This window comes from Nicotiana tabacum, chromosome 12 (genome assembly GCF_000715075.1).
Source record: "Nicotiana tabacum cultivar K326 chromosome 12, ASM71507v2, whole genome shotgun sequence".
NCBI classification, from domain to species: Eukaryota; Viridiplantae; Streptophyta; class Magnoliopsida; order Solanales; family Solanaceae; genus Nicotiana; species Nicotiana tabacum.
Genome location: NC_134091.1, coordinates 118,105,361 through 118,123,167, shown reverse-complemented (window position 1 = coordinate 118,123,167; position 17,807 = coordinate 118,105,361). Strand labels below are relative to the sequence as shown.

At 35.0% G+C, this 17,807-nt stretch overlaps 2 protein-coding genes across 5 annotated transcripts in view; both read right to left on the bottom strand.

Annotated features, from left to right (window-relative positions):
• Positions 1-5,244, bottom strand: part of LOC107813361 (ADP-ribosylation factor GTPase-activating protein AGD2) — a 34,429-nt gene extending 29,185 nt beyond the window's left edge. For 2 of the 4 annotated variants that reach the window (XM_075226897.1, XM_075226898.1), the window contains exons 1-5: positions 4,967-5,244; positions 4,805-4,881; positions 4,027-4,127; positions 2,669-2,739; positions 558-620 (exon numbers count right to left, since the gene is read on the bottom strand). In XM_075226897.1, coding sequence (XP_075082998.1) covers positions 558-620; positions 2,669-2,739; positions 4,027-4,127; positions 4,805-4,881; positions 4,967-5,020 — 366 coding nt within the window. In that variant the 5' untranslated portion in view covers positions 5,021-5,244. The remainder of the gene's footprint in view (positions 1-557; positions 621-2,668; positions 2,740-4,026; positions 4,128-4,804; positions 4,882-4,966) is intronic. The other 2 variants (XM_075226899.1, XM_075226900.1) reach the window with 1 other exon arrangement.
• Positions 5,245-7,145: 1,901 nt separating this feature from the next.
• Positions 7,146-13,691, bottom strand: LOC107765264 (inactive leucine-rich repeat receptor-like serine/threonine-protein kinase At1g60630). Its single transcript, XM_016583889.2, has 2 exons — positions 11,200-13,691; positions 7,146-8,108 (listed from the first exon to the last, which is right to left on the bottom strand). The coding sequence occupies exons 1-2, from the start codon at positions 12,575-12,577 to the stop codon at positions 7,450-7,452; spliced, it is 2,037 nt and encodes a 678-aa protein (XP_016439375.1). The 5' UTR covers positions 12,578-13,691; the 3' UTR covers positions 7,146-7,449.
• Positions 13,692-17,807: the final 4,116 nt, after the last annotated feature.

Sequence of the window (17,807 nt, the reverse complement as noted above, 5' to 3'; positions counted from 1 at the left end):
GCCTGTTCAATGTAATAGCAGCAGTAATAATAACTTGCTGGAATTTGAATCTGCTAAAGAACATGACTTATCCTGGCACTATAAGGATTGTTGTTGCAGTTGTGGTTATTGTTGTAGCTGTTGTATCAGAGCTTTGATGGCAAATTACTCGCTACAGTAAAGTCTCGAAGAAGAAATTTCCTTGCCTCCCAAGTTTTTGTCTAATGCTAAATCTGCCTGAGGTGTTCTTGTTGAGTGTTGCTCATAAATAGGGGTATCTCGTATCTTTTAGATTATCAAGTAATCAATACATCTCTTCCCTTCTCTTATTTTCTCACACTTACTAACACCCGTAGGATTTTAGGGCCACATATGGGATTGAATGTCACATAAAACAGAAAATAACAGAAACAATTCATCAGATATATACTTATCCTATGTAATTGAGGCAATTTTCTCGCTAATATATCAAATAGTAGGCAAAACGTAACATCTAAAAGTAGGAATATTATAAAAGCTCTTTAATTCTATAAAGCAAACATATAGAAAGTTTCATCTACAGTGCCAAATGTGGTTACCTTTACATCCTGCAAATCAACAGACAAAAATTGGCTCACGCGATCCACGAGCACATGTTCTACCTGCAAAAGTTATAGCTTGTCTTACTTTTTCAATCAAGTATATCTGAACAAATATTGACAAATCTTTCACATAAAATGAAGCGATATAATCAGACAAGCTTAGCTCATCCAATTACAGGAGGTCCCAAGAACTTCATTCTGCAGTGTCAGAGAGAGCTCATAATAGCTTGTTCTAAAATTGCAAGTCCACACTATCTACTTATGATTCTCCACTTTCATGGCATTTAAACGAAACAAAATTAATGGCGATCTCAGAAATATCAAATTTGGATTAGTTTAAATAGTTATACTTGTAATTATAGAAAACTCAATTGTGTATTAGGTTGGTGTAGAAAACGCCACTTCCACGGCAACTACAGAAAGATTTGGTGTTTGATGAGAATGGTTGTTCTTCCACTCAGGATGATGTTTCTATGCGCGTGGATCTGAAGAGAACAACTTCAGAGCTTTACTGACAAATATTGACAAATCTTTCACATAAATGGAGTGACATAATCAGACAAGCTTAGCTCATCCAATTATAGGAGGTCCCAAGAACTTCATTCAGTGCCAGAGAAAGCTCATAATAGCTTGTTCTAAAATTGCAAGTCCAAGCTATCTACTTATGATTCTCCATTTCCACGGCATTTAAACGGGAAAAAAACTATTGGCGATCTCAGAAATATCAAATTTGGATTAGTTTAAAAAGTTATACTTGTACTTATAGAAAACTCAATTGTGTATTAGGTTGGTGTAGAAAACTCCACTCCCACGGCAACTACAGAAAGAATTGGTGTTTGATGAGAATGGTTCTTGTTCCACTCAAGGTGATGTTTCTATGCGCGTGGACCTGAAGAGAACAACTTCAGAACTTAACTGACATTTTTCTTTTTTCTCTTTTTGATAACTGATGGCATAATACTTAAAGAACAGAAGCAAGTAGGTGTTAAATGTATACAAACAAGAAAATGTATCACTTCCCTTTTTCCTATGTACCAAGCCAGTGACATCCATCAAAACATATGTAGCATTCAGGTTTTGAATTACACCAAAGTTAATAGAGCATGGAATTGGACTTCAGCCAGTGTAGAGCCTTAAATACCATAATCTCACTTGAACTTCAGCAAGTGCAGAGTCTCAATCTTCCTTCAGAGCACTTATGATTTATCTTTCTCCGCATTCCCTACCAAATTCATGCTGGACTCCATATCTTCTGATGTATTTATGAGCATTCCTTCCTCTCCAACAGAATAGAGTGTCTTTTTAGTGTGTTCCGCCGCTCAGTGGAATGCATATAAAAAGAGATTATAGGATATTCCAACTCTCTTCAACAGTTGGGACATGTTTTACACAAAATAACATGCCCTTTTCCAGATTATTCTGAGGGAGACAAGCTTGTGATCCAACCAAAACTTTTAAGGGCTGCTCTGATCTTCTAGAGCATTTGGCAAGACCACTGAGTTGAGCTGTTCCCAAGATTCAACAATGTGTTATAGCAGGCCTTCACTGTGAGTCTGTGAGGATTCCCCTTTTATCACAGTTCATCAAAGAACCTTCTCTTTTTTTCAAGTTTCCCTATGATAATAGCCAGTCATTCTCCCAATCCTAATGATTCCTCACGAATCTGAAGTCCCAACCATTAGTAGATCTGCATCCAGCTACGGTTGCTTCAGGATATGATGCAAAGTTGTATAAATTTGGTATCCCTCAAGGGTTTATGTCTCAGCCATGCATCATATTAGAATCTTATCTTTATACCATCACCCACCCTGAATTGTATTTTGAGATGGAACCCATCCCACTGATAACTTATTACCTCCATGATCCCAATCCATGAGTTGTTGACACAGGTTTAGTTCACCAAAATTGTTTGATTAACTATTATAGGTGTATTCAAGTAAAACGGAACAGAGCACACACAAAGCAACAGGCTTTGATAGAAGAGTACAATGTTTCTAACTAAAGGCTCAAGAGTAAATTACAGCGAAAATTACAAAAGAAACAGCAATGGTGCATTCCAATTTGTTACCAAATAGAGAACTACTCTACTATACGATGCATCCACTTACTTGAGATCGGATAAGTTCCTTGTATGTAGCAAGCTCACGCAACGCAGTGATGAACTTCGTAATGATTGGACCTGACATATGGATGCATTTAAGAGTGAAAATAATCTTAACGTTTGATTCGAGTTAACAATGAAGCTTCACAATGTGATCATGGAGAAAACATTATCAATTACATTACGTAATCGTACTTTGGAAATACAAATGGAGTAACAACAGACGAAGTGTCCACGTCAACTCCATCAAGTGACACCCAGAACTACAGCATGAAATTTCACATATGAGCATGCATAGTATGAAAAATAGAACTACAAACACTTTTTCTTTAATCAAGACTTCACGGAATTCTGATACATTAACAATTGGAGTTAGAACTTAGGAAGACCAACAAGCAACAGGGAATTGATTTTCTTTTCTTTTTTTCTAATAACAGAGAAATCTCTGAGAGCCAATGGCACATGATTCAAAACTTGGTGGATAATGGTAAATTGATTATAACTTCCAACAATATAATGAACCATCACTAAATGGTGGTTTCGCTTCAAATTATGTTATATTCCAGCAATAACACGCAACACAATCTTTGGAGCCTGTTAGATCCAACATACTTTTTTTCTTCATTTTGTTAATAGCTGTACATACTTTTTTTCTTCATTTTGTTAATAGCTGTAATTTTTAATGACCAAAAAAAAAACTAAATGCCCATCACATACCAACTAGCCTACAAAACTACAAGCCATCTGAAACCCATCCAATCATCTATTTGAGCTGGCAAGTCTTCCATCCCACACAGCACCCAGGGAAAGAAACCAAAGAGTTGCCTTCTCAACAACATCCATGTAATATTATAGCACTAGGTGACCACTTTCAGGCTTTAAGTACTCTGACATCAATAGTGACTCAGGAGCTCCCTAACAGAATGAGAGATGGCCCAGAAAGCAATTAAGAATGCAGTGAATCCCTTTAGCTAAAATGCCCCCTTCAGGAAGAAGAAAATTTGGTTTTCACATAGTTTTAGGACATGCAAGACCAGCTTATATAACTGGTATTTCTCCATATAGAGATCAGGCTTCCTTGCAGTGCTAATATACAGATAAGAAGTCAGCTGTTTGGGGCCACAGAATTCAAGAGCCTTGGCAGGGATATATTTTTGCATTCACGTGAAGTCTCAACCAAACTTAACGCGAACCTCAGGGTGATCATTTATATGAGAATTCTGAAATCCAGCAACATTGAAGAGAAAAAAAAACACCTTCTTCAAGAAAATAAACCGCATGCACAATGCAGTAATTGACAGTTGCAAATAAAATTAGCAAAAATGAGTAACTTTGTAATAGGATGAATCAGAAAAATTAACTAACCTCCAAGGGACACACTGAGAGGGTCGTCTAGACCACCACCAAATGCCTCTAATGATTCGGCAAAGATGATATCCCCATTGTGCGCTTCTCCAAGAACTTCCCTGAGATAACAAAGTATCAATAATAGCCTCTACCTAAACCAATAAATGCTAATGAATAAATCAAAACTTTCAGACAGAACAAGAGAATAAAAATTTCGCAGAGCAACAAACTCGGCAACAGCATATTTACACATACATTTCTATTCTCTGTACCTTGTGTGCATCTGTGAGAGAGAGAAAGAGAGAGACAGAGAGAGAGAGAGATGACTGTTCAAAAACCTCTGGTTTCTAGAGAACCACTGCCTACGCTTGATGACTACAGTTACTTGGTACCTGGTGAGAGGTAGCATGTATCTGTTGCCGGTGGGAGCTAGCAGGTACGTGTACTATTGGTTAGACTAACATGTTTTTGTGATGGTGAGAATTAGTAAGTGCGCCGTGAAATAGTAGAGGTGCGAGCAAGCTTGGCCCAGCTACCACCATCATTAATTTAAAAAACTAAAAACTAAAAAAGAGAACTCCCAATTTGCCAAAACAAATTATTTAGTACTCCTTGAATAAAACTGACCTAATAGATTATAATAGAATGTACATGATTATATAGCCAACTCTAATAGTGTGGATTGAAATGTAGTTCATTGGACTAAAAATGTCAGCTTTACAATCATTTCAAGTTATTACAGTAAAAAAAGTTATTGCACTAACTGAATTCTGAAATGATAAAACTGGGTACTCACATGTACTTCTTACAGCCTTTGTATAGCTTTTGACATCGATCTCTAAGCTCATCCGTATTCTGTTCAACAGACCGCACCTAAAAAACAACAAATTTTGGAAAAAATAAATAAATTTTACAAGAAAAAAAAAAGGAGAGAAGGGGATTAAAAGCAAAATCTAACTTGTTTCTGGAACATAGGAGAATCTTCCAGCTTAATAAACGCAGCCATTGACATATTTCTCTTTCAAAAAACTCCAACTTGTTTAGAATCAGAAACGCGAATGGATCTATCCGATTTTGATATTACTGTACTTTCCCAAATGAAGAAGCTTTTTAGGATCAGATCTTAATTCATAGTGGCAGATACGTCATTTTAAGGTTGTTTTTTGGTAGGTTGTCAAATGCTATATGGAGCCACTTTTGTATAACTATAATATTCATTCTTGAGAGTGGAATTATGTGTATTTGAGCTGGTTAGGACCCTATTTTATTTCAAGGATTGTTAAAAAAAAAATAGTAAATCATCAATAAGAATAATCCAAAATTTTACTGTTAACTTTATACATTCACCTTTTGTTTTTTATTACAACAACCATTCTAAATTAGTTGGACTCTGCTATATAAATTCTCATTAATTCATTATTCATATTACTTAATTTAAGTTGAGATTATGTATACAGACTCTAAATCTTGAATTCATCTAAAGACAGTCAAAACATCTAAATTCATTATGTTAAAATTTTCATCGGTGCAATTTGACCAGCTTTAACATGTTACTAAAGGCGAAACAAGGATTTTAACTTTTTGAACTCTATATTTTAGAGCAACAATCAAGTGCTAATAACTTGGTTCTAAATTTAATTTTTTTTTAATGAATTTCTTAATTCAAATACATTGTTAAAGCAAAAACTCATGGGTTCGGCCGAACCCATATTCGGGCTTCTAGCTCCGCCCACGGCATGTTACGCACTATCTCTTTCAAGTAAGTAGTACATACTTAGTAGACAGTTATTAATAGTAAATAGTTTTATATTGATACAATTTTGTAAATATTTTTATACCAATGTTAGATAAAACTTAATTCTTTTTAAAATTTTATCAAACAGCTTTTTAAAAAAAACTGTTAACTGTTGCATTTAATATGGAAGCTGTAAAAGAAGTGGAAATAAGGGAAGTGAAGTGCTACAATTTATTAGATTTAATGTAGGTGTAGAGGAAACTGTATAATGTGATTTGGTGATATCTCTCTCTCACAAAACACTTGATAGTGTTTTCTTGCTCAATTTTCTCCACTTCCTTTGTGGTGTTCTTGACTAGTAAGTAGAAAACACCAACACATTCAGAACAACTGGAAAACTACTTGGCAATAAGAAGCATGCAAAATATTAAGTGACAGTTGATTCTTATTTCTTTGGATAAATAACTCAATTTCCAATCAAGTGTATCATTCAACCAAAGCTAATATAAGAATAATTTTAAAAAATATGTATATAAAATACTTAATTTGACGAAAAAAAACATAGGTTCAAGTGCACCATGGGCTATAAATTAAGCCAATGTAACATTTTTCATTTTCACATAGTTATTAGTTAATATAAGGTAGGAAATCAATTGAATAGTAATAGTCAAAAATATGAATAGAATTTGTAGCATCTGACTCCGTAACTACTCTTTTAATCATCTCTCGGATCCACCACCGGAGGCATAACCAACCATTGCATAGTAAACAAGTCTAAAGACTTGTCCCACCCAAGATTTTATATATATATATCGTCACATGGCTTGAATAGAAATGATTCTCTTTTATTTGTCGTTTTGTAATTATTTTCTCCACTCGCTGATTATTTTCAAAGTTTGTTGCAAGTCTCTTTGAGCTTTGTTGCAAGTCTTCTTCAGCTATTTTCAGTCTTCTTTTTGAAATGTCTCTGTATTACTTACTTTATGTCATTTCCCCTTTTGGTAGTTGTATTATTGTACTCTTGTATCAGATAGCAATTCTTGTATTTTTATGTGTCAAGATTGTATAGTGCTACTGAATCAAAGCTATCTCTGAATCATCGTTTGGGTCTTGAGCATCTTGATAATAGTTTTCGTCTTCGTAATTACCATCTTCTCCTGATCTTTGTGACATTTCTGGACTAGGACTTGGACTGTTTCTATATATATATATACATACGAGAAATCTTGAGGACTTTGTCACACGGTTTGAAACTCGATTGAATAATTAGTCTGCATTTTTATCTCTCTCTTATCACAGAACCAAAAGCCATAAGGGCAGATTATCTCTTTCTTTCTGCAGCATGAAGACTATTTTATCAGCCATTTCATTAGGAAGGACAATATTGAATGAAAGCATGAAGTTGGATACAAACAAGATATTTCCTAAAAAAGAGTTGGAACCTCAATTACAATTACATCCTCACAAAACAAGCTGGCAACAAACTTTTGACTCAGGAATGGATCTTAAACTAGTGAATGTCAATGAAGTGGTATAAAGCAAATCTCCTAGATACTAACAACTAAACCTAGAAACAAGAAAAATAAAAAGCCCTTGGTCTTTACAAGAACTGAATCAACAAATCCATTATAACTCATATTCATTGATGCTTCAAAGATTCAAAAGAATCAAGCCACGTTATTCAAACCCTTCAAAAAGTATACAACTCATATGCTCAAATGTTCGTCTCTCGGCAAGCTCTGGACAGTATCTGACCATCTTCCTGGCGAATGGTCACTGCTATTAGAAGACCCTTGAGCTTCTGCTCTAGCATCCCGAATCATCCTTAAAACATCCTTCATCGTGGGACGATTCTCAGCTACAAGTGAAACACAAGCCATGGCTATGTTTAAAAGAGCACCAAGTTTCTCTTCTGAGGCTTCATTACTAGATGCAGGTTCATCACCCGATTCAGTTTCTTCTTCTCGAACAGATCTCACCCATTTCGGTATGTCAGATCCATGTTCTTGAACAAGATCTTGGAAAGGGGTCTTTCCGGTGAGGAGCTCCAACAGGAGGACGCCAAAGCTATAGACATCAGCCTGATGGGTTACTGGCCTTCGAATGTCACGACATTCAGGAGCTCTGTAAAAGAGGGAAGAAGCACCGGATTCCTCTGGAGAATCTGGATTCCTAAATGGCATGAGGCCATAATCGGTGAGGCACGATTCAAAGTCGGCCCCCAAGAGTACATTTGATGATTTCAAGTTTCCATGAGTCAGACCAGGGTTCTGATGGATATGAAGCAATCCAGTAGCCACATCCTCTGCAATTTTGAGACAGGAGGTCCAGTGAAGTGGCTTTGAACCACTATTAGCCCTTGACCCTGCAAAAGTAATCACATAGTAACAATATAATATAGTTATCATCTGGAGCATTATTTGATTAACAAAACAAATTGGTTGTCGGAAAATACAAGAAAACAAGAAAATGATTAAAAAAGCCTCGGGCTAATTTTAGATGCGTTCTCTTCAAAAATACAATTGCCTCCCCCATTCCTAGCGATTAATAATTCTAAAACTCTAGAATTCGAAACATGACTATAAAAACACGATGTACTGTAGAACTTCAAATGTGGTCTTACACGACTGGTAAGAAGATTAAACCACACCAGAGGAAACACACTATTTGAGGTGGTGCGTCCATATACAATTGCTTGAGGCAAGAAGCATCCTCCACGTTCTTTTTGTTCCAACAAACTTAGGTATGCCTTTAGCCCTGTTCCTCAACAGTGCCTGAAATGGTCTAATGACCCCAAAGAGCAACTCACATTCAATGGCTTCACTGCATCCTTGGAACTTTATTTGAAGAGACTAGCATCTAAACTACATGATTTTTTATTATTCCCCAACTTGCTATTCCTACTCTAGAGTACTACAACTAGTGAATTGAGTATTCAGTATGTCAATTGACAATAGTTAATAAGATGAATAACTTTATTGTTCTTACTCGCTGGTGTAGTGTATTCTAGTTTTCCTATTGGAAAAAAATTAAGTATCACATCGGACACACTCTAGAATAGAACGGAATTGCAACTTCAGTTTACTTGGAACAGATCAACTTATAGGACATTTAGTTTTCGAGAAAAACTTAGGACAATTCAAACTATAATCACACACACACATACATAGACATATATACAGACTCCCTCTGTTTTATGTTATATGGCGATGCTTGAACTGGATGAAGTTTAAGAAAGAAAGAAAGACTTTGGCACATACAAGAAGTACCCTGGAACTTGTAGCACTAAACATGCAATGACTTTTATATGGCTATAAGAGGATATCATTGAGGGCAAAATGAGAGTTTAAAGTAAACGAGTTTCCATATAAAGAAATATGTCATTCTTTTGGAACGAACTAAAAAGGAAAGAGTATCATATAAATGACAAAGGAAGTATGTATGTGTGTGTGTGTGTGTGTGTACACCAAACACTGTTGGAGCTACCCTGGGTGAAAGGGGTTCAATTGAATCCCCTTCGCTGGAAAATTTCATTGTGCACATAGAAACAAAAAATTGCATGTATATAAACCATTGAATCCCCTCGAGATAGATTGATATCTTAGGTGTGACATTTTTACATTTATTTAAATCCCCTTACTCAAATACCTAGCTTCGATACTGACCATACAAGTACATAAACACATAAATGTATAAAGAGCAAAAGAGATGTATATGTGTATCTGATGTATATATGTGTATCTATTTTGTGTGTATATACATAAGGAGAAACAATTTGAACTTTATTATTTCTATTCTGGAGAAACAATTTCCTTTTCCAGGTCTCCTTGAAAGTTCAATGGTCAATTTAGTTATTAGCAGCATAGTAAACAAGTTGCAAAATCAGCAGAAGGCAAAGAAACTCTTACATAAGCAAATTCGAGCAATATGCAGGGTCATTATAGTTGTATTGTTCAGAACTCAAAAAAACCAAGCAGAGCTGCTAATCCACCTTATAGGCAAGTTATTGCTGAAAACAATGATTTTGTCTTTCTAGTTTCAATGTAGCATGTGTTATCTCCATATGTGTGGACAACTATTTTGGCACTATGTTAGTATCTATAAATGGCAAGGTCGAAAAATGCGAGTGAAGTATTGACATCATTCTTTTGTTTCCTAATTCAAAATCTCTTCTCAGAATGACATCTTCTTCACAATCTATTTAAATGAAAAATCTTCCTTTTCTGTTTTCCCCCTAATGTAAGAATCAAAAGGCAGATCACTATACACCACTATTGTTCTTTGTCCTCTTCTTTCATAAATAAAATTCCATCTCTAGCTCTAAGGTTAGAAGAGGTTAGTTATTACTTATTTGAACTTCTTTTCTTTTCTTATTTGCCCAGTAATTTAACAAAATAAAATATTTCTATAATCCTCATATCAGTATACCAAAGTAAGTTTGGGACTTACTTTGTGATTTACATATTTGTCCTCACTTGGGCAGTTAACCTAATTCCTAAAAGCTTTATCTCCATGCTTTCCTCTTTTTTTGTCTCATTTTCTTTGTTGGCTCCTACACTCTTCCCTTGTTGTCCCTCTCTTCCCCACCATTACCAAACAAAATCCAACCAGAAAGTGATACACTACCAAACCAAATTATATGGGAGAAAATTCAAAATTAACAAAAAGACAGAAAACTGAAGAAGATCAAAGAAACATATTAAAAAGCAAAACAATTCAAGGAAAATCTGTAAAGTTCACAAAGATGAACACAAAAAATAGGCCACTTAAGTCCTCTAATGTTCCATAAAACAGTCAAGAGGTCACAATTCGAACTCAAAAAAAGAAAAGGCCATGTCAAATAAGGAACCGACTTTTGGAGATTGAGCTATAACCAAGTGATTTCACGGACAAAAAAATTGTCCCCACGTGTATTTGCACCAAACTAAACTAGTTTAATCTAAAGAGGAGCACTAGGCATTAATTAACCATTGCAATACCTAATTTAGTAATAAACACATGCATGCATCTATTGATTCGATGCATATACAAGACGTAAATAAGTTATTTGCTTAATTAATTCCACGTTATACCACTTAAATGCAAGTTTATCCCGCTCCCGCCAAATCTATCCCCGTTATTTCTTCCCTTCACTATTCATGAGCTTAACTATCCCTGTTTTTACTTCGTTTCACTCTTCACGAGCTCAATTATCCTCGTTTTTTTCTTCCTTTCCCTACTCATGAGTCATGAGCTCAACTATGCTCGCGTTTTCTTGCTTCTACTATTCACGAACTCAACTATGCTCATTTTTTCTTACTTTTACTATTCACAAGCTCAATAACCCCTGTTTTTTCTTCCTTTCAATACTCATGAGCTTAACTATTCCCGTTGTTTTCTTTCACTATTCATGAGCTCACTCAACAACATAAATAATATGATAATATAAATGAATAAGTAACAAACATAATATGTACCATGAATGAGGGAGAAGAGGCTGCCATTAGGGAAATAATCATAGACAAGCAAACGTTCTTCCTTAGCTTGAAAATATGCTCGGAGTGGGACCAAGTTAGGATGTCTTAGCCTACCAATAATCTCCACGTGTCGCCGGAATTCCTCTAACCTAGGAAACCTCGAATCCCTCAGCCGCTTCACCGTCACAATGTAACCAGATTCCATCACTGCTTTGTATGTACTTCCCATTATACCCCTCCCTAATGTCTCAGCTGAAGCCTTCAACAAATCCTCTAAGCTGTAATTCATTTGTTGATCCCCTGGTCCGCAGAACACCAATGCCCCTAATCCTTCACTTCCTTGTTGATCCCATGAAAATGCCCCTTCTTTTCCTCCAAAATTACCACCACTGCCACCGCCGCCACTTGTCCCCTCTTCATCCCCGCCGGTGGCAGCGGCTTCAATTCCTTTGCTTTTTCCTTCATTATTTTTTCTTCTTCTTTTTCTCACACATGCTATGAAAATCGCCGTCAAAATGCAGAGCAGCAAAACTCCGGCAAGCGCCGAAACGATGATAATGACAAGCTTTTTGCTTCTTTTATGGTGAGATTCATTGTAAGGACTAATAGGATACGACGGGCTAATTGAAGGACCGGAGATTGTACATTTAGGGTTTAATTGGGCTCCGCACAAATTGACATTTCCGGCGAAAGACGATTCGTTGAACCGAGAAAGCGCCGGAGTATTAGGGATTCGGCCGGAGAGTTGATTGTTTGACACATTGAAGAATCTCAAACTCGGTTGATTCAAAGGCGGGATTTCGCCGGTGAAGTGATTGTCCTGTAAATACAGCACGTAAAGCCGGGATAATTTCGTAAACGACGGCGGAATTTCGCCTGACAGATCGTTGCCGGCGAGTACCACGACTTTGATGCGGTGGAGGACAGTGATGGACGCCGGAAACTCACCGGAGAAGTTGTTGTTATTGAGGAAGAGGGATTTGAGGTTGAAAAGTCCGGCGAGGTTAGGAATTTGGCCGGAAATGGAGTTCTGTTTGAAGGATAAAACTCGTAATTGATCCAATTGATTGAGGGCATTTTCGTCCAATCTGCCACTCAAATTTAGATTTTCAACTACAAGCTTTGCAACTCTTTTTCCATTCATGCATTCTTTTACACCTTGCCATTGACATAAATCAGTCCCTTTTTTCCAATCAAGAATGTTTTTTGGGTCTACTGTGGCTTTCAATGCTAGTAAAGCTTCAGCATCTCCTGATTTTACAAGTGGGAAAAATATGGAAAATATTGAAAAGATTAAAAAGAACATTTTGTGACATGAATTGTACCTTAAGTACAAAAGTGGGTTCTTGATTCCCATTGAAATTGATAACATTTCCATTGTTGAATCAATGAACACTGAATTGTTCTTGTTCAACTCTACAGCCAAAAGGGGTTCTTGATTTTCACTAAAGTTGGCATTTTCATTGATGAATGAGCTCTAAAATGCTCAACTGCAGAGTTAAAATGGATTCTTGATTTGGATTTTCATGAATGAGCACTAAAAAGCTCAAATGCAGAGTAAAAATGGAGTCTTGATTTGGATTTCCATTGATGAATGAACACTGAAATGCTCAATTGAAGAGTAAAAATGGAGTCTTGATTTGGATTTCTACTTATGAATTAGCACTAAAATGTTGAACTGCAAGTTAAAAATGGAGTCTTGATTTGGATTTCTACTGATGAATGAAACACTAAAAAGTTGAACAGCAGATTAAAAATGGAGTCTTGATTTGGGTTTTGGTATGGTGGAGGAAAAAAGGTGGAAGTGTTTTTATTTGGTATTGAGGAGGACAAAAAAATCAGATAGAATCTTGAAAACTGAAAGATCCAAAAGACAATTAGCTTTCTATCTAAAGAGTTTTAACAAGATCACTTTCAACACCAGAATCTTCAGATCTACCACTTTAAAAGAATGTAATGAGGAAGTGTAACAGAAGGCGCCAATTAGTGTCATTATCATCAATGACAATAGCTTTGACTCACAAGCTATAAATCAAACTTGACAACACCTCCAAAACAGAAGCAAACAAAATCCACAACATATTTACTCTTTGTTCACTGTGCTAGTACTTTCACTTTTAATGGAACCTAAAAAAAACTCAGTACCATAAACAAAGAGAAATGGGATTAATAGTACAAAGAATTTCAAGATTTGGGGGGCTTCGTTTCTTGAATTTTTTTGGCTTAAACTTCACGTGACAGGGTTCAGAGTTTGCAGAGACACCCAAAAATGCTTCTCATTTTACTGGAACAATGATTTGGGTGTGTAATAAAATACATTTCTTTGCTGAATTTTAAAAGGAAAAACACATTGGACTACTAAAAACATTTATTTGAATTTTGAGGGGTGTTTTTGAAGCTTGAAAGGCATTGGATCCAATTCAAGTAATCTTATTTCTATAGTATTTTTCTTGCAATTTGGTCTGCAACCATGTTATGTTACATTGATATCAGTCTTTATAGGATAGAGGGACGAGAAAACTGTAGAAAGAAAGGGACAGAAAAAAAAAAAGAGAGAAGAGGACAGGTGGGTTTTTTGGCTGAGATGAAAATGGGGTCTCAGGAAATAGGTGAAGAAATTGAAGGCGATAGTAGATTGTAATTAATGTATTCATGTTTGGTGACACGGGCAGTTTATTTGTCACAAACTTTACTCCGTTTCAGACATTGACTTACTAGTTACTAGTAACGTTTACTAGACAGTGATGCTGTCAAATATATTTTCATTTTTCTTGGAGGAAATAGTTTGGTTTCTTGGAATTAACATTTAGTAGGCGTTTGGACATAAAAATTATATATTTTAAAAAGAAATAGTATTTTGAGTTAAGTCGAAAAAAAGATATTTGAAATTTAAAAATGTATTACAGTTTTGTGAGCGAGGAAAAAAAATTTTCCAAAATTTCTGAAAAAGTGATTTTTGATAAACTTATCTTCGAAATTTTTTCAAGAACTTATAAAATTTCATGAACAAATACATTTTTGATTTATCTATTTATTTGAAAAAAGAGAAGTTTTTTTAATAAACGCGCCTTAGTAATGTTGACGGTTTTACTTTAAGTTTACTATTCAGTAAGAAGAAAAAAATTAGACTTGTTAAAGATCTATATAATAATAGAAGATATAGAGAACTTTTAGTTACAAAAAAAATAAATTTTTAAATGTTTGATTAAGACGATTTTAAATGAAATGACATGAATATCAAATAATCATATAGGAATAGTATACTCCACTTTTGTTGCCTGTCGATAATAAAAGTTCTACCTATACGACCAAAATCGTCAATTACCACTAGTGTCCAACTGCCACCGCTGCTAGTGCTTCGTCAAGCAAATAATTTTTAAAATATCATATAATTAATATTTTCTATAATATTTATATGATTTACATATAAATAACTTGCATACATTCTGACCTTCAGAACAAGAAACAATCTTAATTATTTAATATTTATAGAGATAACATCTTAATAATTAGAGGTGTATTGTGAGTCAAACATCTTAATATTAAAATGATATTCGATATTTACATCATTTCAAAGTTATAACAATATTTGCACTACAATTAATCTTTTCGTTATTCAAAATCAACTAGTTCCACTAATCTTCATTCACGCTGGTTAGATTTAGATCAACAAGGGACGGGTCAGATGTAGCATACAATTATCGGGTTCAACTGAATCAAGTATTTTCGATGCGGAGCATAAATTTATAATAAATAGTAAATATAAATGCATAACTTTATAATATAATGGGTTCAATGCTAAAAAAATATAAAATTGAACCCATAGAATTAAAATCAAAAATCCGCGGACTCTACTAATTAGGGGGAAAGTATTACCTATCAAATATGCAGGTGAGTGACCTAACATTGAAGATTTTGTTTCTTTGGTGTGAAAAATAAAAAGGAACGAATTATAAAAGTCATAACAAAATTCATTTAATGTATAACGTCAAGGAGCATGGTATAAACCGTATGATAATAATAATAAATTCAATCCCATTTACTTTATAAGACAAAACAAATGCCCCCAACATAATAATGACCATGCAAAACCAGCTATCTCATTTAATAAATATTTATACTCTTTAAATTTTACAAGGTAGAGTAAATGATAAGTTACGTGGTCCAAGTTTTTGCAGTCTCTTTTCATTCATTCTATAGTTATTATAATGTTGCAACAAAAAGCCTTTTTCTGAAAGGAGAAAAGCTGTAAAGGCATCAATGGTGAAACTGTCGTGGCATTAATTGAATTGAAAACTTTACGTAAAAGTTAGTATCGAGTAGTAATTAATGAGTAATGAATAATGACTAAGGTAAAGAGTATTAAGGACGTAATATGGACTAATAATCTGACATTTTATATTAGGTTTAATTGGAAGACAAGAAAAACAAAAGTAAGAAAACAAAATTAGTTGATAGGTATAATTTTATTAACCTTCCTTGAGATTTATCTTTGATTGTGCAAGGCATCTTTACAGTTTCTTGTATTTTTTTCCCTTCTTACACTAGATCCTTCTAAATTTTTTATTTGAGGGTTGTCCTGATATTTTTTTATTTTAAAAATAATCATTTGTCACTGTCTCATCAACAAGCGTGGATTAATAGAGAACTCTATCCTTTTGTACTTGTTAATTTGTATTACATTCTTCGGATATAGTTTTTCTTTGATCACGGATCGACAAGTGATCCGCCCTTTCTCCCTCTTTCGTCATAAGGCATGGCCTGGATTACGTGCTAGTTGTCCATTAAAGGAGAAAATTCTCTCTATAAAAAAAATAATATTTTCAAAGCTTAAATCGGTTACCTCTAACTAAGAGTTGAAGGATTTCATCCGTCTCACCAAATATATCGGGGGTATCTTGACAATTCTTTATGAATAAACATAAGCATGAAATAAATGTTGACTGGTATTATGGACTTTTGTCCCTTCTAGTATAGGTCATTTGACATTTAAATTGAAAAGTGTGAATTCTTTTTGTTCTAATTTTCTCGGAAACTAAAAAAGCACCGAAAAAAAAAATTCTTTTCAAATCAAACACCAAGAGGAGTGTTGTAGTTTTTATAAAAATTGAAACATTGGTTGACTAGAAAACTTACTAATAACAACGATATGCTTAGTGTAATTTTCCAAGTGGGGTATGGGATCACACCGAAAGACTAAAAAATGTTTTGAAAAAGTTTCAAGATTTTCAACATTTGGACAATATTTGATTGAAATTGAAAAAAAAAATTGGAACATTTGGAGCCTTCTCTACATCTGGCCCCTTAGTGGGCCGTGAGACCATGAATAAGTACTATCTTCATCTGTATGGCCCAACACATCTTTTAAGCTTTCAAGACTGTGTGGGTCGGAATAGCGCTAACTAATGGACTAATTTCTTTGGTTACGTTGATCTTACATAAATAGTTGGTTAGATTTACTATTTATTTTTTTAGCAGTATACATAGATTATACACACCTACACACATATTATACATGAGTTAGCTTTACAATATAGAAGAATTAACCCAAATATCCCAACCTCTTAAACTAAAAATAGTCGTCGGATGTTTAATACATGTATAATATGCGCATAAATGTGTATAATCTATGTATATTTACTAAAAAAAATAAACAGCAACTCCAACCGGCTATTCATGTAAGGGTCTTTTTTATATATATATATAATCGTGTAAAATTAGTACCTTACTGGGCCTACATTTATGAGCTCATGAATGAGTACGATCTTCATTTCAATGGCCCAAAACAAGCTTTTAAGCTTTCAAGCTTTCAAGCCCACATTGGGCCTCAATTGCGCTAACTAATAGGCTAATTTCTTTGATCACTTTCGATTATGGAAAAGGGATCTTTACACAAATAGTCGGTCGGGTTCATTATTTATTTTTTCTAATCGGTATACATAGATTATAGATAGTTATTCACATATTATATAGGGTTAGTTATTCACGCCGAAATGACCTACGGGCCTCTAAATCGACATCCGGACATGCTCCTATGTCCAAAATCACCATACGAAACTGTTGGAACTGTTAAAGCTCCATTCCGGAGTCGTCTACATAAAAGTCAAACTACTGTTAGTCCTTTCAACTCAAAGCTCCAACTTAGGGACTATATGTCCCATTCCATTCCGAAACTCGCCCGAAACCAAAACCAAAAATCGTCGTCAAGTCAAATATCCATAATACAACATAGAGGAAGCAATAATTAGGGGATCAGGGCTAAAATACTCAAAACAACCGGCCGGATCATTACATCTTCCCCCTCTTAAGACAAACGTTCGCACTCGAACTAGTACAGAGACATACCCGAAGTAGTGAAAAGATGAGGATAACGGCTACACATATCATGCTCGGTCTCCCAGGTCACCCCCTTGACTGGTTGACCCCTCCACTGAACCTTCACTGAAGCAATGTTCTTCAACCTCAACTTTTGGACCTGACTGTCCAAAATGACCACCGGCTCCTTCACATAAGACAAATCCTTGTCCAACTGGACTGAGCTAAAATCTAACACATGAGACGGATCACCGTGATACTTTCGGAGAATAGAAACATGGAATACTGGACGA

Bases quoted from the DNA above. Each gene is read 5' to 3' on its own strand.
- LOC107765264 (XM_016583889.2), bottom strand. From the start codon at position 12,577: ATGGAAATGTTATCAATTTCAATGGGAATCAAGAACCCACTTTTGTAC. The intron at 8,109-11,199 runs GTACATATTATG...TTACTTTTGCAG, and splicing joins CCTCTTCTCCCTCATTCATG to GGTCAAGGGCTAATAGTGGT.